At 43.2% G+C, this 25,363-nt stretch overlaps 1 protein-coding gene across 5 annotated transcripts; it reads left to right on the top strand.

Annotated features, from left to right (window-relative positions):
- The first annotated feature begins 753 nt into the window (after nucleotides 1-753).
- Nucleotides 754-25,156, top strand: sec24b (SEC24 homolog B, COPII coat complex component). 5 transcript variants are annotated; one of them, XM_068594450.1, is made up of 25 exons: nucleotides 1,054-1,252; nucleotides 1,442-1,500; nucleotides 1,586-2,251; nucleotides 2,845-2,982; nucleotides 5,750-5,881; nucleotides 10,409-10,492; nucleotides 10,747-10,913; nucleotides 11,577-11,761; nucleotides 12,086-12,188; nucleotides 13,980-14,106; nucleotides 14,198-14,307; nucleotides 14,584-14,696; nucleotides 14,915-15,033; nucleotides 16,440-16,495; nucleotides 16,590-16,796; nucleotides 17,268-17,391; nucleotides 17,557-17,715; nucleotides 17,796-17,969; nucleotides 18,085-18,195; nucleotides 19,196-19,371; nucleotides 20,779-20,916; nucleotides 21,070-21,174; nucleotides 21,666-21,758; nucleotides 22,200-22,303; nucleotides 24,205-25,156. In XM_068594450.1, the coding sequence occupies exons 2-25, from the start codon at nucleotides 1,479-1,481 to the stop codon at nucleotides 24,314-24,316; spliced, it is 3,525 nt and encodes a 1,174-aa protein (XP_068450551.1). In that variant the 5' UTR covers nucleotides 1,054-1,252; nucleotides 1,442-1,478; the 3' UTR covers nucleotides 24,317-25,156. The 5 variants fall into 5 exon arrangements, with proteins under 5 accessions (XP_068450543.1, XP_068450537.1, XP_068450570.1 ...); XM_068594442.1 differs by lacking the exons at nucleotides 1,054-1,252; nucleotides 1,442-1,500 and adding an exon at nucleotides 754-1,000 and having other exon boundaries at nucleotides 13,983-14,106; XM_068594436.1 differs by lacking the exons at nucleotides 1,054-1,252; nucleotides 1,442-1,500 and adding an exon at nucleotides 754-1,000.
- The last annotated feature ends 207 nt before the right edge of the window (nucleotides 25,157-25,363 follow it).

Below are 25,363 nucleotides of genomic sequence, written 5' to 3'. Positions count from 1 at the left end.
TTATATCATAATGTGTTGAGCTTGTATTTAAAACCATATTAGAAATAATAAAGCTTCAAACAAACTGCAGATTGCCAGACAGTCATCCTGCCTCCTGCAACCCTCAACCCTCCACCTGTGGCTCCTCCCCAGGTGAATCACTGAGCAGCAGCAGCAGCAGCAGCAGCAGCAGCAGCAGCAGCAGCAGCAGCAGCAGCAGCAGCAGCAGCAGCAGCAGCAGCAGCAGCAGCAGCAGCAGCAGCAGCAGCAGCAGCAGCAGCAGCAGCAGCAGCAGCAGCAGCAGCAGCAGCAGCAGCAGCAGCAGCAGCAGCAGCAGCAGCAGCAGCAGCAGCAGCAGCAGCAGCAGCAGCAGCAGCAGCAGCAGCAGCAGCAGCACCAGCAGCACCAGCAGCACCAGCACCAGCACCAGCACCAGCACCAGCACCAGCACCAGCACCAGCAGAGGAACTGCCAAAGTTACGTTATCTTGCTGACGGTTCCTAGTTAAACATTTCTACTGCTCCACCGAGGTCTTCAGACGTCTCAAAGACTGACTTGGCAGCGTCTCCTTTCTTTGAGCGGGGAGCTGGAGGCTGCCAAGCAGAGACGGGGTAGTGGAGGAAGGTGGCAGAGGAGCGCATCTCTAATTGTATTGTGCAAAAATAAAAATAATATGTAATAGATTTATCAATTCAAGTATTTTCATTTAAATAATACAGATGTAGACTTATAGTATACGTAGTTGCAGAGAACAGCCACCAGGGGGAGTGAAGACCCCACATCCAGGAGGAGGTCCGTAAAGATCCTCCAGCTTCAGCGCTCTGCCGAGCAGACCTGGTCCAGTCTGTACGGGGCTCTCTGCCGCATTCCTTCTGGGGAAGAGGAGGGGGGACATGAGTTACCAACCCGTTAGTCCGTGGGCGTGAGGACGGGAGGGACCGAGCGATGTCTGCGCCGGGTTTTACGAACCTCAACAGCTCCGTCGGCTACGGACAGAACCCGGCGCCCCCCCACCGGAACGGTAACGGCTGACGGTTGACGGCTAGCGGTTGACGGCTAGCGGTTGGTTAGCCAGCTCGCAAGCGTCCGCGAGCTTCAACCCCTCTGGCTAGCGGATAGTTTATCTGGCGCGCTGCTTTATTTATGTATTATTATTGTTATTATTATTATTGCTGTATTATTTGGCACAACTGTTCTCTGGTATCAATCCGATAAATACTCTTAAATATAAATCAGGATGACGTCAGAAGTCGGGTGAAAACGAGGCTTTCGGGTAATGCTTGTCGTTAGCTAACTAGCTTAAAAGCTAAGGTACAACGGTAGCCGTTATAAATGCTAGCAAGATAATTGCGGTGTCACGTCACTATTTCCGTCTTGCATTGTGGGTCTGATAAACAACCAGTCAATGAAAAGTAGCACAGATTTAATTTTGTTTTTTATTGATGATTGTGCCTTTTAACAGTTGAGAGCTAACCGGGTATTAACCCTCTCAGCGGCTAATGAAGCTGTTTGCAGCTGATGGTACATTCATTTGTGTGCTCTCAGGAAAATATGTACGTTTTGACCTTAAGTACGTGTAGATGACCACCGCCCTCCATCTCTTCAGGTCCAGCACAGACGTACCAACCCATGCATCCACCCACAGGCTGCTATGGAGCACCTCAACAACAGAGCTACCCCACCATCCCTGCCCACCCTGGTCCTGTTTCCAGCAAAGCACCCATCATAAACAGTGCCCACAGTGGTAACTACTACCGGAGCAACCAACATCAGCAGCAGCACCACCACCTCTCCCAGCATCATGTAGCACCCTCTCCATACAGTGCTTCCCCAAGCTCTGCTCCTCCTCAGACGTATGCCACCCTCCCCTCTTCAGCACCACCACCATCAAATGCCCACTACAGCCAACAGCTGCAGCAGCATCCGCCGCCATATGCCCCTCCAGGATCCTACTATGGGCCACAGACATACCACGCTCCTCCAGTACAGCAGTCACAACAGCAGCCCAGTTTGGTGCCTGCACCGGCTGTCGGCCCCGGAGCTCCCACCTACCCAATCGTTTCGTACCCGTCTGCGCCAGGAAGTAGCCAGTTTGGCACCTTGAGTTCCTCCCAGAGCACCACCGTGCACGGAGTAATGCCCACCCAGATGGGTGCCCCCTTACATCAGTACAGCACCTCCCGGCCAGCTTCCATAGCAGCAGTGCAGCCCGGGTACAGCGTGGCTCCTCCAAGTCAGCTGGCGCCGACCGTCAATGGTCAAGAAGACACGGGTATGTGGGGCTGGAAAGAGGCATCGCTTAAAACTCCAGTGTTAGTCCAGGGCACTATGTGCATTTGGTGTTTGCAGAAGCATGCATATTAGCTGTTTAATGGTATCGGTAAAAAAAGTTTTACATGTTTATGTGTCTCTGAATATAACTTTCAAATTAGTTACAGAACTTAAGTGTCTAAGTTGTGGACCTTTTCACACTTAGATTGAGCAGGCTGGGCTAAACGGTGTAACCAGTTTCTATTTTCCCCATGGTTCCTTTAAAATTCAATGTTTGTATCAGCCTATATATGACTAAAAAATGTATTTAAACAAACTGATGCACACAAATAAAAATTAATTCCGTAGTCCGAGGAACCTAGATGTGGATTTGAGAAGACTGACTCTAACTTTAACAGTTACATTTTAATAGTTTGCTGATTGGCGGTTGTTCTGAAATACAAGAACTAAAAACAGCAATTAAAGTACTGAGTGTTTCATCTTTATATGAAATGGTAAGATAAAGAGTCAGAGCGCCATTCTCCTGTGTGAAATGTCCCACTGTTTACATCTTTGTGTGTTTGTTTTTTTTTGTCGCCCTCTTCCAAACCACAGGCCACCAACACTATGACCAAAGCCACCCGGCTTCTCTGAGCTACGACTCCTACGGCGCGGTCATTCCCAGCGGCGCAAACCACCTGCCCTCAGGGACACCTTCCACTTCAGTCCATTCCTCACCGGGCCACCACCAAGGTAACACACATTTTACCTTTTACACATTCACAAACAATATGTTTGCTGCCCATCACTGCTGCACATTTTTTAACCCAAGGAATGGTGCCTCTTGAATGTATGTAGTTTGTGTACGTATGTTTCTATATCGGAGTGGGCAAACTACGGCCCGCCGTGTACTTGTATTGTATATATTAGCACAAAATTGTTCAAATTATAGTAAAGATTTGGCCTTTTTCCTGCATTATCTAGCGTATTAGTTGATCTTACTCCCCAGTGCGAACATTCTAAAATCCCTTATTTTAAAAATTACGTTTTCAACAGCTGAATCCAGAGTTATTTTCCTCGGCATAATGAATGTGCATCAGATCAGACCCACGGGACTGCACCCTCCTGCGTGTTCATGTGTCACATCGAGTTCTATTTCCAGCTTCCTTCCCCTCTCGACATGTGAAAAAATGCAGTAAATCACTGGACGACCTGCACAGAGATTTCTGCCGTTGGTTCTCTGATTTAGAACAAAGTCCCTTCATCTGGTGTCACGTCCCCTCACAGGTAGCAGTGGACTCGGCCGTATTGCCGCTGACTGTCGGTCTGACTGTCTGTGTTCTGTCTCGATGCGGCCAAATGTGAGCCAGCTTTGACCCGTTTAATTTTTCTCATATCTAGTCCATATTTAGCTATTACAGACACGGACCTATTCTGACCGAGATTTGGCAGCTGGGTTTATCGGCAGGTAGCCCCAGAGTAGGTTCTGGCCTGTTCATGGCTGCAGTTGAAGCCCCGGCTATTTAATATTGTGGCGCAGTGTCGGACGCTTAAATTGGACTAGTGTATTTGGCGTCATTCATCGAGCGTCTTAGTCGAATCAGCCTCTGCTCGGACCAAACGTGTTTCTTCCGGCGTGCCGAGCTTAAGCCGGATCTGGGCCGGGTCACTTTGTCTTCCTTAACCATCACGAGACTATGAAACAGAGCCGGAGGAGTTGCAATTGTAGCTGATTAATTTTCAATGTGACTCCGTCTTAAAGGAGAAGTTTAACTCCCTTAAACCTGGTTTTATGCTTCACGAAACATCAGGAGGATAGCACAGTGGATGCTGGTGTTGTTTGGCTCTACCTGTGAGCAGACGTTCAGCGTGATGAACACATTACACACCACACATCCCAGTTACCTGATGAACCTGTTTTCTTTACTTTTGAGTTAATGGCTTTTACTTTTAATTTATATGAGTTCACACAAACACTCTCCATCCATCTGATACTGGCCTGGCCCGTCTGTCACATTTTAAAACTCATCTTGGCCCCTGAGCTAAAAAGTTTGCCCACCCCTGAAGGCCCTGTATGAACAAATTTGGATCTTGACAAATTTTAGTTGGAGATGTTTCAAAAAATACTTTTAATGTGATTTAAGTATTTTGTGAGATTTGTTGAAATGTTGGCGCTCAACATGAAACAGTTTTCTGTTATTTTACTGCTTGCAGAAGAAATGCCTCACCAGTGCAGTAGTCTCAGCAGGCATCCTTTTCCTTTGAGTTTCGTTTGAAGTTTGCGTCCAAGTGAAAACTTTCAAACTTTTTCTAACCTGCTTTACGTTACAAAAAGTCGTTAGAGGGACAAATGACAGTGCTCGGTTTTGCTGTGCTCTGGATTTTGTCATTTCTGGTGCAAACTCTTCCACGAGCCTTTGAACCTAAATGTTTTAACTCCTGCTCTAAACTTACAGTGCAAGTGTGGGTAAATGGTTTACATTTTCACATCTGTGTGTGCTGCAGATTACGCCTGGAACATTTCCAAACACACACACACACACACACACACACACTTTCAAATGTGTAGGTGCGAGTATTTATACAACTGTAAGGGTTTCAGGTTGGAACTTACTAGCCAGCTGCTGGTTTATGTTGTTTGTTACCCAAACTGTTTTCACTGCCGGCTAAACCATGCCTGCTTTACACCTAATTCTGTGTAAATGTGAGGTTTAGGTTGTTACTTTCAGATGTGGGGACTTTTCTGACGGCCTCTCTTGGTTTCACTTAAAGAAAGAATTTATGCTTAACAGCCCGGCTTGCTGCAAAACAAGTTTGCCTTCTCCCATCGCCAGAAAATTTAAAAAATCTCAACCTATTTTTCCGGAGGGTCTGTGACGCCAATGCATGTAAGCACAGATTGATTGTCTGTATTTGTCTTAAAGGGACAGTGCGCGCCAAAATAAGCACAACGTATTTTCCTCTTACCTGTAGTTCTATCAATCTAAATCATTTTGGTGTGAGTTGCTTCCGCAGTAGAGATGACTGTCGTGTCTCCAATACAATGAGACTGTGGCCCTTGGCTTGCGGTGCTCAAAAGCGCCAAAAAAAAACGCCAAAAAAAGCAATGTCTTTTTTTCCCTGAAATGATGACCCCCGATTATTCAAGAGAATCCGTAGACCTTGTTGTCAGCAGTTTCGTTCAGGAACTATTTGTATGCACACTTCCTTTACGGTCGTTACCGCCTCACTGGGCAACTCATTTTTAATGAATTTCACTACTAAGAGGAAAAAATATGTATTTCATTTTGGCATGAACTGTCCTTTTTTTGTTGGTTTGTTTGACAAAGCAGGGACACCCACCACCAACTGCTTTGATCAGTCAATGGATGAAGTTAGTTTGTTGCTGCAGCACAACTTTAACACACACATCGGGTCATCTGGTCTCCGCCTCTCTGCCATCGATTGACTGGTCTTGACAGTTTTCTCGTGTGCCTCTCCTGCCCCCCCCCCTCCCCTCCCCACACCACCCTTCCAACAGGCATGCAGTATGGATATGCTGCTAATAGTGGAGCTAGCTCTGCCTCTGCTGCCACCTCAGGCCCGGCCGCAGCCCCCTCGTCATCCAGCTCTGAGGATGATGATGAGGAGGAGGATGAGGATGAGGAAGCAGGTCTGCATTAGCTTTTACCTCCCCATAAACCCATTCATTACCACTGTCTCCATCCCAAAATCCATTCAGCTGTTTTCTAAACTAGAGATGCACCGGTTGCAAATTTCTTGGCCGATTCCAATTTTCTTTCCTCCTAAGAGCTATGACTGCAGCAGACACAAACAATTTTGTCACTTTTTTTTCTTTTGTGGAAAATGTAAATTCAATGGTATGTTCATAAATAAAACATTGACTCGTACATAACTAGTTTCTCCTAAAACTGCTTCAAGTTAGGACCTTCCCTCATTTGCGCAAATCTCCAAGTTGATCAGGGGAGAGATCAAAATGCTTTGGCTTCACTGTTGGGGAGCTGTCGTTGTGAAAAACTTTCCTGAAAGTGCTATATTCTATAGACAAAATAAAAATACATTAAAATTCAATGAATTTAGGGGAAAGGACTACCATATTTAAAGTATTGGAAAATGTTTGTACTTTAGCATTATTTACTTGTGGAAGTGCAATATAAATATGTTGTCCCTAAAATGAAAGAATAATCTCAATTTCTCAATATTGATGAATGACTAACGACCAACCAGTGCATCTCTCTCTCTAACATTCTTATGCCCCTAAACGTTTTTGCAACAACACCCATCATTTTTGCCGTTAGGTCATCATTCGATCGCTTTCTTCTTCTGTGTCACTTCTGCTCTACGTTCCAACACAACAGCACTTTGGTTGATCTTGAAAAGCATTCTGGTAGTTTCTGCACGTTTTAACCAATTCAAAACCAATCCCCAATAGGGGTAAACTGAGCCATTGTTATATACAACTGAAAATCATAGCTTGTTTTATATTTTTAAAAAAAGCCCCAAACTCCGGTATTTGGGTGTATTGACCACCGTAAGCAATATAGAAGTGAAATTTATGGTTTGGTACATGAGAACTTAAATGTCACAGATGTGCGCTAATGTGCCCCAATGCATTTTTTTATGTTCTCTTTACTAAACCCTCTTTAACTTTGTTCTGCTTCACTTTATCAAAGTCAACCTTTGCAGAGAGAATGTTCACATGTTGTGCTATGGTTTGGGTTAGAGTTGGACCGTACAGCTGCATCGTTTCAAACAAATAATCATCCTGAAAGTGATTTTTTTTAATATAGGTGGACCTGAAACCTTTTCATTTTTGCTGTGTCATTTTCATATATTCTTAACCAGTAACATATAGACTGATACATATTCAAATAGCCCAAGTGGTTGCAGAGATTTTTAGTTCTGTTATGACTTTTTTGAGCAGAGGCCTAAAAATGGGTTGGTTTTCAAAAGATTGTGAATGTGCTGCTTTTCTTAATCTGTCTTGTATTGTACATTGGATATCTTTGAGGTTTGGACCATTGCTTGGGGAAAAAAAGCTCACAATTTGAAGGTTGTGCAGGGAACACAATCATGACTAAGTAGGGAGAACTCAAAAAATATAAAAAAATATTTTTGCACTAAAACAGTTACATTACCCAAAATCATTTAATAAAACAGAATTCAGCTTAAACGCAAAAGTTATATTTCTTTGACATAATTGAACATGAAATTAAATGTGAAAATGCACGAGAAATATGTATTAAAAAGGTTTTAATAAAATATCACCATTTCAAGCTGACATTCGGTTGCTTGTCCTGATGGAGGCATTCCAGGTCGGTCAGAATTTAGAAAAATCAACAAAGGTTTTCACACCTTCTAGCTAAACAATCTTGTTTTGGAAAATTTAAAGAGGGTTGAATAGATGAACTCTCCTGAATAGATTCACATGTAAAATAAACAGTTGCAGCCCTTAAAGTGTCTATAGGTTGACAACGCATAACTGGCATTACAATAAAATTGCATTAGTATGCTTACAATTGTTGAGGCTGCACTTAAAAGTGTGCGTGTGCGTGCGTGTGTGTGTGTGTGTGTGTGTGTACACCACTCAGGTGTTCTGCTGATGAATCTCCCTCAGGAGTTGTGTCATCAGAGTTTAGCTTGTTGTTAAATGGAGCCTCTCCCTGGCCGGCAGCTGGAGGCTCTCTATGTGTTTGCTGACTCTCCGGCTCCCCATGAGAGCGCACGGTGCACAGCCAGTTCTCATTTACACCTCCTAATGAAAAGAGACTCTTGTTTTTAGCTTTCTGCTCCCCTCTCTTCTGTGAATTCTTCAATTCTCCTCGGTGTCTTTCAGGTTGTTGGCTGCAACAAAATACCAGCTGTTGCTGTGTGGACGCCATGATAGTGTCTCAGATATTGTGATATTAACAAAATGCTTCCATGCTGATCACTTAATGGCATTCAAAATGAAATATAAATAGTAACCATGTTAAAGTCAGCTTACTTTGTCAATTTCTGCAAACATACAGAAGATTTGAAAAAAATCTTTCTCCCCTGTCCAGAATAAAGTGAATACAGATATTAATCATAATAATGTGCAAAATAGATTCATGAAAGAACATTTAGTCTATCAGCAGCAATGTTTTTTAATTATCTTCTTTAATCACATTTTGGTTGTCTGTATTTGGATAGCAGAATTCTGTAAAAATAATATTTCAATGTGATGATATTATTAGGATAATTACACTTTTCGGAGATTTCGGAGAATATGTAAAATGTTTCTTTGATTGAGAAACAGAATAACAAGTGAATCAATAATAATGAAGAAACTACACTGGTAACACAATACATGAGCAGTCTCATTGCAGTCTTAACCTGCTGAGTCACCCTGCCACTAGAGCCAAAAACAATGAGTCGTCTCGAGTGAGTGACACAAGACACATGTTGCATCTGCTCATAGTTACAGTATTTGGTCTAGAGAGAAATCTAGAGACTTTTCTTCTTCCCTGCTATTGGTGACTAGATGATCAGATCAGTGACACTTGTTAGGAACGCATCAGAAAGGAACTGCTCCACCATATGAATACAGCTTTTATTACTCTCATGAGACCTGGCTAGCTCCAGCAGAAAAAGGAGGGCGAAGAGGTGGAGGAAGAATCTTCGAGGAGGCGGAAGGCTAAGCTGTCCTGGTCTCCTCCTCCAGAGCAGATAATCCAGTGGTCTACTGGTCTGATTTAGTCTGAGATAATTGGATCCCGCCCCGTCCAATGAGCTGCCTGCCAGCGGGCCTGGCGTGTCTCTGGTTGCTGTCCCTCTTGTCGGCCCACATGGATTAATGGGTTCATTCAAATATTCTACTCTTGTAATCCTTCTTAAAAACATGATTCATTATCGGACATGAGAGTTTAAAACGTCAATAGACCCACAATGCAACACATCCAAGAAACTTCACGCGCAGAGAGCAAGAGTGTACTTCAAAGATGCACTTTGTGAAAAATCAAACTTACAACTGGATGTAAACAAACGCCAACATAAATTTACTACTTGCTACTCCATGTCCACGGTTTGAACTCCGTCTCTTGTAAGTGAACCATCAACACGTCGCGTTAACGTTTATAAACAGCCTTTGGTTCTGTGTTGATTAATGTTCAGGTTGTTTCATGAGATCCAAGTGAAGTGAGCTTCTTGTTAAACATGAGAAACGCTGCGGGACGTAAAGCATGCTTCTGTGTTGCTGGGAGTCAGCGTCTAACCCTGTCAGTTTGACCGTTCATATATTCGTTTCATTAATTATATCAAACGTACGATTAAGTGACTTTAATATTAATATTGTCTAGTGTGTCCGTCCATGTGACGGATTATTATTCATATTATTCAACGCTGTGCTGCCTTGCGTTTTGTTTCATAAGCCTCTGGGGGAAGTCCACTGAAGTCCTGGTCAAAGTGGCTCTGGATTAATGAGGCAACCAACAAGGATTCAGTTTTAAACTTAAATAAATGATTGTTTAACTTTCAGGTCCAGTTGTACCAAACTTAAAACCAGTTTCTAACAAATAGAGATTAAATTTAAATTTAAATTTTACTCTCAATTATATTCTATTGCACTAAAACTTACAACTCCAGTTTAAAATGTGATTCACAATCAACTTCAAGGGGAAAGTTTGTCTGTTTTTGATGTGGGATTGTGATTTACATTGTCAAGTATTACCTTCAGTACATGGCCACTTGACACAAGTCCGGGTTTAGAGAACTAGGCACCAACAACAAAATGTATTTAATATGATAACGGGGACATTGTGGTCCTGCTGTAGTCGTCACAGCAGCTTTGTAATCTTCTGCTCTATTCATGTTTCTATCCGCCGTGTTTTCCACCCTCCGAGGCCCGTCTGCTTGTTCGAGGCTTAAGTGCATCTTTTCATCATGTTTTCACTGTCTGTGGCCTGAGGGAGTCATACACGCTTCACGGCTAAAACTAAAATATAACTACTCTTCACTTCCTTTAATGTTTCCTTTTTGACCCTCCAGCCTTTGTTTTAATTGATTCACATTTGTTGTCTTTGTTTTTGCTTTTGTTTTGCTTCTTTAGTTGTGCGTTCTTCTGTTGTGCTGTTCCCAAGGGAATTCAATTCTTCACTTCTCCAGTCCTCTCAAACACACAGTTTATAATTCTCTCTGTGTGTCACCATTTCTCTCTCAGGTGGTGACACTTCCTCTTCCAGTACTGGCAGTGCCTCTCCGGTGCCCAACAGCTACGATAACCTGGAAGGAGGCAGCTATCCAGGTATCACAAACACACCTTTTCATCTGAACGACACAAATATCTTGCATTGCAAAATAACTGCCGACCACAGTCGCCTTTGCGAGTTTTATTCACTAAAAGTTCTTCTGTTCTACATTTTTATATCACACAACTTCAATTGGGTTCCTGGTGTAGCCGTCATTGTAGATGCACCCTGAGTTAACGTTTTGATGGAAAATGGGGGCAGAATGTGAGCATCAGATGTCTACAAAGGCTGAACTCTTTCTCTCGTCCAGATTCCTTGCCGCCCTCCAACCACATGACCAACCAGGTTGCGCCCTACGGTAACTACGGTTACCCCGGCATGCAGCCGCCGGCCTACCATCAGGGCCCGGCCTCCCTCACCGACTCGTCCCCCTCGCGCGACCCGTACGCCCAGTCAAGCTATCAGCAGTACTCACAGGTAAATAGGTTTTTAAATGGATGCTGTTGAAGCAATTTATTTATTATTCGCAAGAAACTTTTTTTTTTTTTTTTAACCAGCCTGGTTTCAGTTCTATTTTTTTTTTTAGGCGTTTCAGATGTCTGTTGTTGCGTCTATGAACATCTGTTTCCTCCAGAGCATTTCGAGGCTGGACTTAAGTTTGAGTCAAAGAGCTGGAGACGGTTTAAACTGAGTAACTACGTGTAATCACTGCCCATGAGATACTAAACTCATGTAGCTGTAGAATAAATAAACATTTAACCAGTTCATCATGAGTTTGGGTTTTTATTTGTTTCAGCTCAAACCTTGTCAACAGAGTACTTTAAAGCAGCTATAATGTATATTTTTGTTTATGCTAAATCTGCAGCCTTCTTGGCTTTCCAGTGAGTTTTGTTTTGCTGTCTGGACCAGAACGTCACTGTTATGGTTCACTCTCTCCATTCACACGTCACTGTAACTAACGGCTTCATCTTTTAGCAGCTGATGATGAAGTTTGGACTCGCGTGTCAGTTTGGCTATAATTCAGACTCCTAGTTTCAGTTGTCATCCTCTCTGGCAGCAGCTGTTCTTGCTGTATTGACACTCCAGTCCTGATTAATCACAAGAGTAAAAAACAATGTATGCCTCCCTCCCTCCTCCCAGCCGTTCCCCAACATGTCCCAGCTGTCTGCGGCCCTGGGGGGCCTGAGCGGGGTGCCGGAGCTGGAGGTGCAGGCCCTGAGGCCGGTCAACCTGCTGCAGGAGAGGAACCTGCTGCCCCCCAGGCCCCTTGAAGCCCCCGAACCCAACCTCAGCCCCGACCTCAAGAAGGTCAACTGTAGTCCTCAGTAAGTAAAGTGAAGGACGCTTAACTATAACTATTGGTGTTTCTGCTGATATTTCATATCTTTGTTATTAGAAAGACTTTGTTGGTGATCTCTCTTTCTCACATACTCTGAAACTCTCATTCAGCCATTGTCTAATCTGTGTGTGTGTGTGTGTGTGTGTGTGTGTGTGTGTGTGTGTGTGTGTGTGTGTGTGTGTGTGTGTGTGTGTGTGTGTGTGTGTGTGTGTGTGTGTGTGTGTGTGTGTGTGTGTGTGTGTGTGTGTGTGTGTGTGTGTTATCCGACATGTTTTCTCTCTCCGTGTGTGTGTGTGTCTCTGCGGATCAGGTCCTTCAGGTGTACCCTGACCAGCGTTCCTCAGACCCAGGCTTTACTCACCAAAGCCAGGCTTCCTCTGGGCCTCCTTCTCCACCCCTTCAGAGACTTACAGGTATTATTTGATTTCTAAACCCCTAAAAGTTTTATTTTTAGAATCTCATTCCAAACCCTTTCGCTCCTCGTTCTCCGTTATGATTTAAATAGAATTGAACTAACCAATGACTACTTTACATATATGGAGTGCTCAGGACTGAGTCCACATTTTTATACTTCTGGTTCCCTCTTTTCAAAGTAAATGTGATTTTGGTTTAATGAGGAATGTGGTTCTCACAAGTTTTAAGAGTTTTGACGTTTTGCTTTATGGTATGAAATTCATCTGTAAATACCCCTCTTGTGAATTTTGAAGTGTTTATGTGTCTTCCTGAGAAATATACATTGTTTAATGTTGCCTCTGTGCTTTTACTCTCTTAGAGATTTATTGGCTACTTACAGTCCGATTTTAGACCCTGTTTTATTGTGTTATGTGACATAGTTTAGAAATACTTGTAGAAACCTGTCAAGATATAACACGAGCCATGCACAATCCTGTGTTTACAGTGTAACTGTTTAATTATTGTCATACACGCTTATTCTGTTTACTCATATTGTGACTAAGGATAAACATCTAAAGATAAACGTGTAATATCTATTCACTGGTAAATGCTCAGTTAGGTCTTAAAGTCACAAGATTCTAAATGAGACGACTAAACGTCCTCACTCGTCCTCCTTTAGCTTAGCGGTGGAAATGTGAAGTCATGTGACCGTTGTGGAGTTCCTTTATAGCACAACGTTAGCTCTTTACTTTCACCAATTAAAAAAAATCATAACAGGGGTGTTTCTTTGTTCAAGCGGAACAAAACTTGTAAATGTTTGTTTGGCAAAGAGTTTATTTTCTGCAAAAGTCCAAAATACAGTAAGAAAATGTATCCCATGGACTCTTTGCTGAGGGAACCAGCGCTAACTTCCTTCAAAAATCCGTCTTCTGCGGATCTCCTCCATAAAACTTAGCAGTCTTTCTCTCTCGTGACGACTGGGACGGGTTATGAGTCTGTTTTGGAGTTCTGTAAGACGAGCAGCTGCAGTGACAGCGGGACAGACAGGAGGAGGAGAATGATGAGGAGGAGGCACAGGAAGATAGGTGTGTATTTATAGGGTGTTAATTGATGTGGTGTCAGAGGGTACGAAGTGACGGGGAACAGGGACGCATGGCGGAAGTCGTGGCTGGAAGTTTTGTCCACTCAAGCAGCAGCGACTATTGTAAAAAAAAAAGTTGGTCAAATATATTAAGTCACAAGAGACTTACTGAATAAAATATGTTTTTAGCCTCAACACAGTAAAACTGATTAGCAACCAAGTGCATCCCCGGTCTCCAGTGGACCAAAGAGCTTCTTTTGTCAGCAGTTTAAGTGCAAGTTCGCCACTTGCCAATTTCACACTCCACATCTCCGTGCTTTTGATAATTTGGTTCTCCTCTATGCCGCTGATTAGTTATTCCGAATAAAAAAGTCCATAAATCTGCTTTTTGCGCTTTGTTTACTCCCACCTCATAACCTGCGTGGACACCCTCACGCTCATCAGTGTTCAATAAGTGGCCTGTTCTCTAGAAGAGAAGAAGAAAACAATGTGGAAGATTCTCAGGCGACGCTGCTACATAAGCAGAAGAAGCTTTTGAGAAGACATTCATCAAAAAAGAAAAGAGACCGGGGACGAAGCTTATATTCAGGCATGACTACAGAGGGAAATGTTTTGGAAAGGTTACGATTAAGATTTCCCTTAAAAAGACACATGTACTTTTCCAGTATTTACTCTTTTTTTTCTTCTTCTTGTGTCTTTCCTCTCCCTCTGTCTCTCCCTTTCTATGCAGCAGTTACCGGTTATCACGTCGAACACGATAGTGCGCTGTCGCTCCTGTCGCACCTACATCAACCCGTTTGTCACCTTCCTCGACCAGCGCAGGTGGAAGTGCAACCTCTGTTATCGGGTCAATGACGGTACGAGTGCTATCTCGACAGACTCGTTGTTATGCCGAGTCCTGCAATCGTTCTGTGTTAACCTCCTCTCTTTTCTTTCCTTCTGGTTCAGTTCCAGATGAGTTTATGTACAATCCAGTCACCCGGTCGTATGGCGAGCCCCATAAGAGACCAGAAGTCCAAAACGCCACGGTGGAGTTCATCGCCTCCTCAGACTACATGGTAAGCCAATGTTCCAACTTTACCACTTTGTCGTCTCCTCTGTCCCCAAACTCGATGGCTGCTCTTGCGGTGCTGTAAATGTTAATTCAGTGTAATTATTGGGCCACTAGAGGGCAGTCTTGCCTCTGCGACGTCTGGTGCCAAAGATGTTTTTGCTGTAGGAAGTTTGATTTGAAAAGAGAAAAGAAAAACAAACTGACACTTCAATGCAATAAAAATGAACGCCTCCAGACGTCAAATAAGACACTAATCGTGAGTGTGTTTTTGTGTGTTCAGTTGCGGCCCCCTCAGCCAGCGGCCTACCTGTTTGTTCTCGATGTGTCTCACAATGCTGTGGAAGCAGGTTACCTAAAGTACTTCTGTGAATCACTTATGGACAACCTGGACAAGTGAGTGCTGTTGATGATACAATGCAGTAAATGTGGCTTCCTTATGACGTTTGCTTCATGATGGTCGGTAAATCACAGACATTTGAATTGTTAACTCTTTATTTTGGTATTTCTTTGTATTGTATAAACACATGCTTATGAACAACTGTCAGAGGAAATACTCTGGTAAAAGTTTTCCACCTAAAGCCGCTCTGACAAAGGATTGGTATGTGCTCCAGGTTGCCGGGCGATACGCGCACCAGGGTGGGCTTCCTCACCTTCGACAACACCATCCACTTCTACAACCTCCAGGAGGGACTGTCCCAGCCGCAGATGCTGGTGGTGTCAGACATAGATGGTACGTCTGCTCTCTGAAACCAGCCTTAAGATCACATACTCTGTTTGTTTTATATCCTCTAATTGTTGGAGGCAGCAGTGTCTAAAATACAATTTAAATAAAACGTTTAATTTGAAGCTTATCCAGGATTAAACGAGGTGTAAGACCAGTAAAGTGCACCAAGAATCAACATTTTAGTGCTGCACTTTTTTTTACATCTGATCTTTACCTTGGTAGTGAAGTCTCCTGTTTCTCTGATTTTATTTTTTTAATTTGGAGATATGTATAGCAGGCTAGAAGGGTCATTGTAGGTTAAATAAGAAAAAGGAAGGTGTCCAATTTGATTTAAAGACAAAGTGCCACTAAATTGTGAAGGAAGTGTCTTCATTCTTTGATGTTTTGATTGCTGAAGAAAAACTGTAATCCTGACTGATTGATGCGTCTGATTTGACGATATCTATGACTACACACACACACACACTCAAAATCAAGCATTTTTACAGCATCGGTTTTAACCTTCCTCTTGTGTTTACCTATCTGTTTTAGTTTTTAAAGGCATAAAAGAACCACATAAAATGTGTTCATTGCATCAAGGCTTTTTGACTTTGTCAGGAACCTCTATTTTAACAAAATACAAAAAAGAAATGTTTTACTAAATTATAAAATGCTCTGGTTGAAATTATGACATTTGTGTTGTTAGGGTCGGTTTTGACCCAGTTATAAAAATAACATTATAAAGCAAAAATTAAAGCCAAAACTGAAATCATAAGTTTACTGTCAGACAGCCAGCTCCTCTCCCAATCATGTGAGCTTTAGGGGGTTATCATTTTCTCAACACAAAGAGCATCCGCGCCAGCAACCTCCTTAGCCATTTGACCATTTAAAAAAAAAAAAAAAATGAAATTGAGGTTTATTGACAAAGAAAAGGCCCAGAGGCCCCCACCAAAAACATTAAAACCAACATTTTCATGGATAAGGAAGCCTAACAAGGTAACCAAGAGATGAAAAACAAATCGGATGATAGAAAATGGTTTTTAGTGTATTTTACAGCTGATTTAAGACACAGAGATGGCACTAGAAAGCTAACACAAGAGGAAGGTTAAAGATATACAATGTCTGTTTATAGCTCCTGAAGTGTTCAGAGCCTCAGAAGGGTTTATTCTTTACCTACATTGGCCCAAATTTCAAAATAGACATTTTAATGCAGACTCTCATACAGTCAAGCATTTTTTCCGGGCCTGAAGAAAGTTGATTGTTTTATTTTGATTGTTTACCAAGTTAAATAACAGATGAATTGCAAATTGAAGCTGGTCATTATCCAATTCTTTGAAAAAATGTTCAATAATAGTGATTTTCACCACTGTAATGTTTGTGGTCTTATTAAAAAAGTCTTTCTGTGATCCAAATCTCTGTTTTGTTGTTTTCAGACATCTTCATACCGTCTCATGACAGTCTGATGGTGAACCTGAAGGAAAGCAAAGAGGTACAACCTTTTTAGTTTTTTTGTGCACAATAAATGCAATAGCTGCAATAAGACTTTGCTAACGCACTTTTCCTCTTTTCCTTCCTTCGTCCAGCTGGTGAAGGACCTGCTGACGTCTCTGCCGGGCATGTTCAGCGCGAGCAAGGAGACCCACAGCGCTCTCGGCCCGGCACTGCAAGCCGCCTTCAAGCTCATGTCGCCCACCGGAGGCCGTGTGACCGTCTTTCAGACGCAGCTGCCGACGCTCGGTGCCGGATCGCTGCAGTCGAGGGAAGACCCCAACCAGCGCTCGAGCTCTAAGGTACGAATGACACGGCACTTTTCTATTTTGCCAGGGAACTGTTTTCCTGATTATCCAACGAGACGTTGAAATCACACCGTTTCGCTGTGATTTAGGAAGCTTAACTAAACCATATGACGGATGAATTATGGCAAGAAGATGACGACACCCCCCCAACTGTGTGGATTAATACTTAATCTTCTGGCATGCTCAGTGCTGCTATGTTATATTTATATTCCCGCCACACCTCCCTTTAATTACCAGCCACAACATCATCGTTTCAGGTTGGAGATGGAGCATACGAGGAGCATACTGAGCTCAAATCTGTGTTTTTGTCATGACCTTAATCAACTGTGTCTTCTGCTTGATGTCAATAAACTGCCAAGGCTCGACTCCCCAAAGCTGTTGGTGGGGATTTTTTCCTCCACACAGCAGAACACAGAACGAGAGGATTTATTTTTCTAATCGGCTCCATCTTTTCCTTTTCTTCAGGGAGTTCAGCACCTCGGCCCCGCCACAGACTTCTATAAGAAACTCGCACTGGACTGCTCAGGGCAACAAATTGGGGTGGACCTTTTCCTGCTCAGCTCCCAGTACACTGACCTCGCTTCACTATGTAAGAATACTCATCAACATTTCAACCTCAATGTCTATCTCTATTGCCACATGAGGGCCGTTTGTCTGTCTATCACTTTGCTTCCAAATGAAATATTTCAGTATCTATTAGTTTATATCATTCTCATAATGAGTATTTCATTAATACTTCTCTCCTCTTCTTCAGCATGTATCTCCAAGTATTCGGCAGGCAGCATCTTCTACTACCCCTCCTTCCATCACATCCAGAACCCAACTCAACTAGAGAAGTTCCAGAAAGATCTGGAGCGCTACCTTACCAGGAAGATCGGCTTCGAAGCGGTCATGAGGATACGATGCACTAAAGGTAACCGAGTCCCCGTAGTCAGACAGACGCCCTGTTTTTAAGTATCTCCTCTACAAATGTCTCCTCTACACTGTCCTCAGGTTTATCCATCCACACGTTCCACGGTAACTTCTTTGTGCGCTCCACCGACCTGCTGTCCCTGGCCAACGTGAACCCGGACTCTGCCTTCGCTGTCCAGATGTCAATTGATGACTCTCTGGCAGACTCGTCTCTGGCCTGCTTCCAGGCTGCTCTGCTCTACACATCGAGTAAAGGTGAACAACCCTTAAAACCTCACCTGCTCCAGCAACAGCAACCTGTTGTTTTTGTTGATGATGCCAAATACAAATAGTATTACTGTATCTGATGATTCTTCGTCTGTCCCGGTAGGAAAAAGGCGAATCCGGGTCCATACTCTGTGTCTGCCGGTGGTCAACCAGCTGAGTGACGTGTACGCCGGAGCTGACGTTCAGGCCATCACTTGTCTGCTCGCCGACATGGGTGAGTCTGTCGCATAAACCAACAGCGGGCCCAATTTTTTTTTTTAATACTTTGCTTCAGTGTCATAGCGGTGATGTAACAAGGACTACAAACCATCTTCTAAAAGACTACTAAGCCCACACTTAGCAGGGTAGTCAGGACAATGGTTGCTACCCGAGCTGAAACATATTCGCTGATTGTATGCAGGAAGGAGTGTTTCAATATGCCTAGTTTTCTCCTCACTACCCTCACTCGTGCCTCTTGCTCTTGTCTTAGCTCCTCCCAGCGAGGACGAGAGAGAGAGAGAAAGAGATTTTAGGAGGAGGCGAGAGGACGAAGGAGCCCGAAGCTGACTCATCATAAATCCTTGTTTCCATAGCGTAAGCAACGTTGGTTGCTTTATACAGTGCCACTTGTGAAGGGGGTGCATTTATCCGTCACGCCACTTGAAGCCTCCTCGCTCCTCGGGGTGCATTGAAGGAATTGAATAAAAACTCCACAACAGAGAGGGAGTCAATTTCTGGCTCACCCAATGACAGAGATGCACAGAGAGGAACGGGGCGTAAATTATGTTGCCAAGAGAAAATTGGAAACTCCTGTTGGTCTGGAAGAACTGCAGCATTTATTTCTGCAGAAATGTCAAATTCCACACATTCCCTCTCTTGCTTCAGCACTCACTTCCTACTACCTGGCACTGGCTCTGCTGGTCTCCAGATGACCCGCCCTACTCTTACAACAACTGCCTCTCGATGGGGCCATTTGTGGTTTTGCGTGAACCACCCTAGTTCTCCCACACACTTGGCACACGAGATGGTTAAATTCTACAACCTCACCACTCGATGATGCCAAACACTACACACTTCACCTTTTTTAAATGCCTGTTTTAGTTGTGTTTACTTTCTGTCTGTAGAAAATGAAGTTTACCTGTTTTTATTGGAAGACGAAATGCACTGAATTTAAGTTTCCCATAAATGCACATTGTAACTAACATGTCCTGTGAACCTCCACGCTCGCCTTTCAGCCATCGACCGGTCAATAACGTCCAGCCTGTCGGACGCTCGCGATGCTCTGACGAATGCGGTGGTGGATCTGATGAGCGCTTACAAGAACAACGTGTGCAACCTGCAGCAGTCCGGCCTCATCGTCCCGGCCTCCATGCGCCTCTTCCCTGTGTACATCCTCGCTCTGCTCAAACAGGTGCGTCTGTCTTCACAAACTATTGGTCCACAGGTTTATTAAGGGAGACGCTTTCGAAGCTGTCACTCATTCCACGTTAACGCCCAGTAATCCTCCGCATTAGGGTGACACACCCTAGAGTATGAACTGCTTTTACATCATACCGAACACACACACACACACACACACACACACACACACACACACAGAAAATAAAAGGTCAGTTTACAGTCACACAGTCTTCCGAAATGTCATGTGTGTATTCATCCACCCAGGACATGTTCATTCATACATCCAGGGTGTGTCCGGTTTCAGACTCATTCTCATGCTCTTTGCGTCATCTGAGACTAATAGTCCTCATGGTCTGACAACGTCAGGATACACCCTGAACAATTAAAACACAGTTCCCACTTATTAAACACTGTGCCATGAATTAAGTAAAATGACAGATTGTAAACAATTCAGCGTCATCAGAACTGTTCACCGTTTAATCCACTTTCATTACGTTTGTGTTCTTTTCCGTCTGTTATTGTCTATTGTGTAAAGCGTCTTTGTGTACTTTGAAAAGCGCTATATAAGTTGAAACTATTATTCATTACATTGTAAAGATATTCAGATGGTACTTGTAAGTACTTAACAGAATAGTTTGAATGTTTTGAAGTGGAGTTGTAATAGGTACTTATCAGTCAGTTTATTACCGACAGTGGTGGGCAGTCAGAGTGCACTTAGTTTGTAGAAACGGATAGGAGCAAAGTAATCGTCTGCTGTGGAAGGCGGCAGCAGCAAAACATATTTGAACACTTAAAAACTAATCAATCTCAGCTCAAATGGACTCTATCTTTAGACTATTTTTTTACGCTTTATCTTGCCATCACCTAGACATTTACCAATGGGTGACACAAGCCTTTGTATCCAACTAGGTACCCGTCAAACCACAAAACGGTACCATTAAGCAGGTTTAGTGCCGTGTTCTGCGGAGTGAAATTACTGTTTTTGTCAAAGGAGTTCAGCGTTTTTAAGACAGCATACAACAGTTTTTCTGCTGTGCCCGTCCAGAGCAGTACAGGGCTTTGCTTCTGTGCTGGTGCTCTTGTCTGTTTCTTCTAAACGGAGACGTGCCGACATCCACTGGAGGTAAAACACAATGGATAAGTAACTCATGCAACCCCGCTTGAAAACATCTGAACAATCCCTTTAAACAATCTAATCAAAACTCTGTCTTTTGCAGATGTTTGTGTGATTTTAAAATCAGGTCGGAGACCTTAAATGGGAGTTGAACGTTTGTCTGACACTTATAAGCTGCACTATCAGTAACTGTCTGACACCGTGAAGCTCCATCAACCTTAAAAACAGGACTTGGTCAAATACAAAAACAAATGCATTGATGATCAACACGCACACGAAGAAGATATGCATTTTGCTTTCCAGAAAGCCCTGCGGACAGGCACCAGCACGCGGCTGGACGAGCGCGTCTTCGCCATGTGCGAGTTCAAGACGCAGCCGCTGCAGCAGCTGATGCGGATGGTTCATCCTGACCTGTACCGGCTGGACGACATGTCGGACCAGGTAGGACACGGACAGTCAGTGCAGAAGTGAAAGTGTGGGAGTGCACTTTTAACTTTGTGTAGTGATGTCACTTTTTAAGCTACTCATATAATAAGTTGAACAAAGTTGGAGTGTCCTCCAACTTGTTTTACACCGTTTGTGTCTCGTCTGCAGGGGGCGCTCCATCTGAACGACACGGTGGTTCCCCAGCTGCATCTGCTCCACCTGTCTGCTGAGAGGGTGAGCAGAGACGGAGCTTTCCTCATGGACTGTGGCAACGTAAGCTTTCAGTATTTATTATTTATTCATGAGACGCTTTGCTGCGATGTGGCTCCTCACAGGTTTCCATCAGAAAGTCACTGACCATGTTTTCTTCGCTTTAACTTGTCTTTTCTTTCTCTTCCTTTGTCACTTATCTGTGTAGTTGTCTTATTGTCTAAAAAGTTTAGATAACTATAAACCTCAATGTTTTCTCGACAAAATCAATGTAATGTGGGGGAAATACAATCAGTCATTTTTGTGGCTTAGTATTTCTTTTTAAACTATTCCTTCATATTACCTCATTCAGCTTCTTACTGTGAGCGATTTATTAGAGTTTGTGAGTGTTTAACATTTAATAAAGGGTGTATTTCTGAGCTTTTTTAAGTTGTATTGATGCTTATTTACTCACAAACATTTAAATATGTTATAGAAAATAGTTTTTTAGAAGATTTAAGCGAGTCTTGACGATGAGACACTCTTTTCCTGATCCTCTGTTTCTGTCTGTGCAGGTGTTTTATCTGTGGATCGGCAAAAACTGCGACGACCTGTTCATCCAGGACGTCCTGGGATGCCCTGACTTTGCTTCAATACCCGCCAACATGGTCAGCATCCGAACATGTCAGAAGAACTATGATTAGAGAAACGGTGTTTTTACTCCCTGCCACCCAGCTGCAGCATTCACAGATTCACGCCACAATAAAAACAACTCTGCGTTTCTCTGTGTTGTTAAAAACAAAACAACTCGTGCGGCAGAGCAGATTTGCTGTTGTAGCTTTTTTTTTTTTACTGTGCCGCTACCGAGAAAGCTCTGTCATTACCACCCGGTGGGCGTGCTGTGACACCCACGACAAACGGCAACGTCAGCACTTATTTATGCTGCTTATTGTGTGTGTTGTTTCTAGAAGGGTCGACACGACCCCGTGCCGCATGCGAGCACCGCATTTTACACCACAGGCATGTTTCTGTTAACCCCTGTTGTAAAAACAATGCAGCTGATGTTTTTTGGTCCTCTCTTTCTTTCTCTCTCTCTCTCTGAATCCCAGAATCACATTCCCGAGCTGGAGACGATTCTGTCCGAGAGGGTGCGAGCGTTCCTCGACTGGCTGCAGGACAACCGAGCGTTCAGCTCCACGTTACAAGTCATGAAGTAAGCGCTGCCGCACATCTGGAGTGGCGTCTGACTCCCACTCGCACATCCCTTCTGGTTGTTCTTTTATTTCGGTTTAAGATCTGAGAAAAGGTTTTAAAATTTCCGTAACAGAAAAATTAGAAAAAAATATTATATATATATATATGATCAGTCTGTAGTGATGTCACGTTTGGATCTGATCTCCCCTGTGAGTGTTTCTCCGTGGTAAGCTGATATTCTCAAACTGGAGGGACAATGCACTGAAACCTGGCGTCTGCAGCCTGGTTCCAGCCCATCTGGGTCCAACTTGTTAGAAAGTGCACAATCATCCTTCAGGCTGCACGTAGACTGTTGCTGAAATGATGAAATGATTAGTCAATCAATCACAAGGTAATCAATTATTGGTTATTATAGGTCAGTTGTCAGGAAAGAATATATAAAACATGTTCTGGTTCCAGCTTATCAAATGTAAGCATATAATATATATATATATATAGTAAATAAATTTATTATTTTTAGCTATTTTTGAAGATTATCATCTTTGGCTCTGAGGAGCAGAGACATGTTTCTCTGTTTCTATTCGAATGCAACTAATAATCAAAAACAGTCAACAGATGTTTTTCTTAGGAAACTGGAGATGATTTGATGGTTTCAGCCGTACTTCAGGGTCTAGAAATATCTGTCAGCGCTCTGAATAAAAACGCCCTCACACAGCGATGTGCTCTGGACCAGCTCAGAAACCGGGTGTGGCCAGTTTGGTCTTTTCACTGGAAAGATTCTCCCGGCAGCGATCGGTCCAAAGTTCACAGAAAAAGCACCATGGTGAGCAGCAGTGAGGTCAGATTGACAGCAGTGGTCAAGTCTTCCAGAGGGAAAGCAGTGTTTTGTGTTCTCCGCTTCTGTGGCACTGCATTGTTGCTCCGCCACATGTTTACACTACACTGTTGTTGTTGTGCAGAACAGCTTACGTCAGTGTTTGCATAACTCTGAGAGATGACAAATACATGTGAGGAGTTGGACGAGATCTCTTGGGCGGCAGTTACTAAACAAGAAGTTTGCCTCCAATAACAGTTAACAATAAAATAAAGATAATATGTAAAAACCTTGACTATGAGCTTCATATGCCTCAGTATCAGTTTTGTGGTGTTTTGAAGCAAATTTTAGGATTTAATCGTCATAATCTACGATTATTTTCTCATTTAGTTATTTTGCCAACAAAATGTCAGGAACAAAGTGCCAAATGCCCTTTTTTATATTTCCTGCAAACCCAAGTTATGTATTTGGATGTCTGGTTTCAATCAAAAACCCAAAAGATATCCAGTTTACTCATAAATCACAAAGAAAAGCATCAAATCTGCGCTGCTGGAAACTAAAGTGAATATTTGGCGTATTTGTTTGAAAGATACATAAAAGCAGTTATTAACATAGTTTCCCATTAATCTACCTATTAATCAATACGTAGTTTCATCTCTCAATGAGTTCCCTGAGTTTTTGTAACTGACGAGTCACAGTAATAAAACGAAGAAACCCGTCTGGACTGCAGCAGGGAAACATGTCTTTAACATGATAGAACCTGGATACTTTTTGAGGAAAGTGCTAAAGATAAGTTTTATTTTCTTCCTTTTGTAAAAGAGTCTTTTACTGAGACACTGAACCTTATTTTCTATGTATTTGTGTTTTACGTGGGCAAAAAGCATCGGCCAAAACGATGTCAAACAACAAACTTTCAAATATTTTTGTCAGTTTGTACGTTTCTTCCTAAATTTGAATCAAAACTTTGCAGTTTAATTTCATCCGGGCAACGTTCTTGTCTTGTTTGTATTTTGTAACTTAGTTTTTCAAAGGTTTATTCTATCTACGGCTTCACACAGCTGTCCCTCTCACCCTCTCTCGTCTTTTTCCCTTGTTTTCTCCTGCAGGGACAACTCTCCGGCTAAAGCTTCTTTCCTCCAGTATCTGGTGGAGGATCGGTCTGAGGGCCCTTATTCCTACCCTGAGTTCCTGGAGCACATTCAGCAGCAGATGTCCTAGTAGGCGCCCGCCGTCCAGAGAGAAGCTCTGGCCGCTAGAACCCTAGAGTGAGAAACTAGCGTTAGAGATGCCGGACACCCATCGCTCCTCCGGACCGCTTTTAGCGAGGCGGGTCAGCGCCCGGTCCTCCAAACGGTCTCCGCCCTGCAAGGTCATCGGCCAGAAGGGATTTGACCACTAGAAAGGGGGGAGGAGGGCGATAGCTGGAGAAAAGAATAAATAATGATGAACTTCAAGTTTAATTATGTGGCTCCCCGCCGCCTCTAAACCACTGTCGACCCCCGTTTAGCTCCTCGACCGGCGCTCGGCTCCCAGGGGAAGAGGGGCCCGTCGAGCCGAGGAGACGCCGCCTCGTCACGTCTTTAGTTTGATTTGTTTTTGTGAGCCTCACATGTAGCTTAGTGCTGTCTTTTTTTAATATTTTAGTTTTTAATTGTTATTCTTTAATAATTTATTCCCCTCCTCGTTCCCTTTGTTTTATTTTTAAGACTCTGTTTGAATACACTGGAGAACCGAACGAGCGTTCCTTCTGTTGTTTTTCCGGCATGAAATACGAAACGCATGTCACCGTTTTGCTGCTAGTCTGAGCACAGACCGACCGTCTGTGGAACAGGAATATAATTCGACAGTGGTTGGATGTTAAGCCCCTCTCCCTTCTCGCCTCCCTCTTCTCTGCTCCACTGTGTTGTCCAGATCAAACGCCCCTTCATGTTTTTGTTTTATTTTTATTTTTTCCAGGCGCAAAATGAAGTTGCTATTCCACTTTGTAACTATTGAAAAATAATCTTTTATGTGCGATAATTTATGAACCAGCTTATTAAATAAAAAAACAAAAACGGAGCTGTGCATTGTTTGGTGTCGCGTTGGCGTTAGAGGTAACCAAGATTTATTTTCCGGCTTTTTATGCACAAACAAACTTTTGGCCTCTTGTCTTGTGATTCTGTGGCGTCATGTGACTCCTCAGGACTTTGACTAATTGCTGGTGTGTTTGCACACGTTTACATCTTCTCGTGGTTCTCGTGACTCACACACGCTGCCGCAGCTTCA

Source organism: Clinocottus analis, unplaced genomic scaffold (assembly GCF_023055335.1).
Source record: "Clinocottus analis isolate CAN_PGR_092001 unplaced genomic scaffold, fCliAna1.0.p SCAF_10, whole genome shotgun sequence".
Classification (NCBI taxonomy): domain Eukaryota; kingdom Metazoa; phylum Chordata; class Actinopteri; order Perciformes; family Cottidae; genus Clinocottus; species Clinocottus analis.
The sequence above is the reverse complement of the archived record's forward strand: the minus strand, read 5'-3'. Positions and strand labels throughout refer to the sequence as shown.

Excerpts from the sequence above, each read along its gene's own strand:
- sec24b (XM_068594436.1), top strand. The coding sequence starts at position 925 with ATGTCTGCGCCGGGTTTTACGAACCTCAACAGCTCCGTCGGCTACGGA. Across the intron at positions 15,034-16,439 it reads GGTGGTGTCAGACATAGATG|ACATCTTCATACCGTCTCAT; the intron begins GTACGTCTGCTC and ends TGTTGTTTTCAG. Across the intron at positions 22,304-24,204 it reads TCCACGTTACAAGTCATGAA|GGACAACTCTCCGGCTAAAG; the intron begins GTAAGCGCTGCC and ends TTTCTCCTGCAG.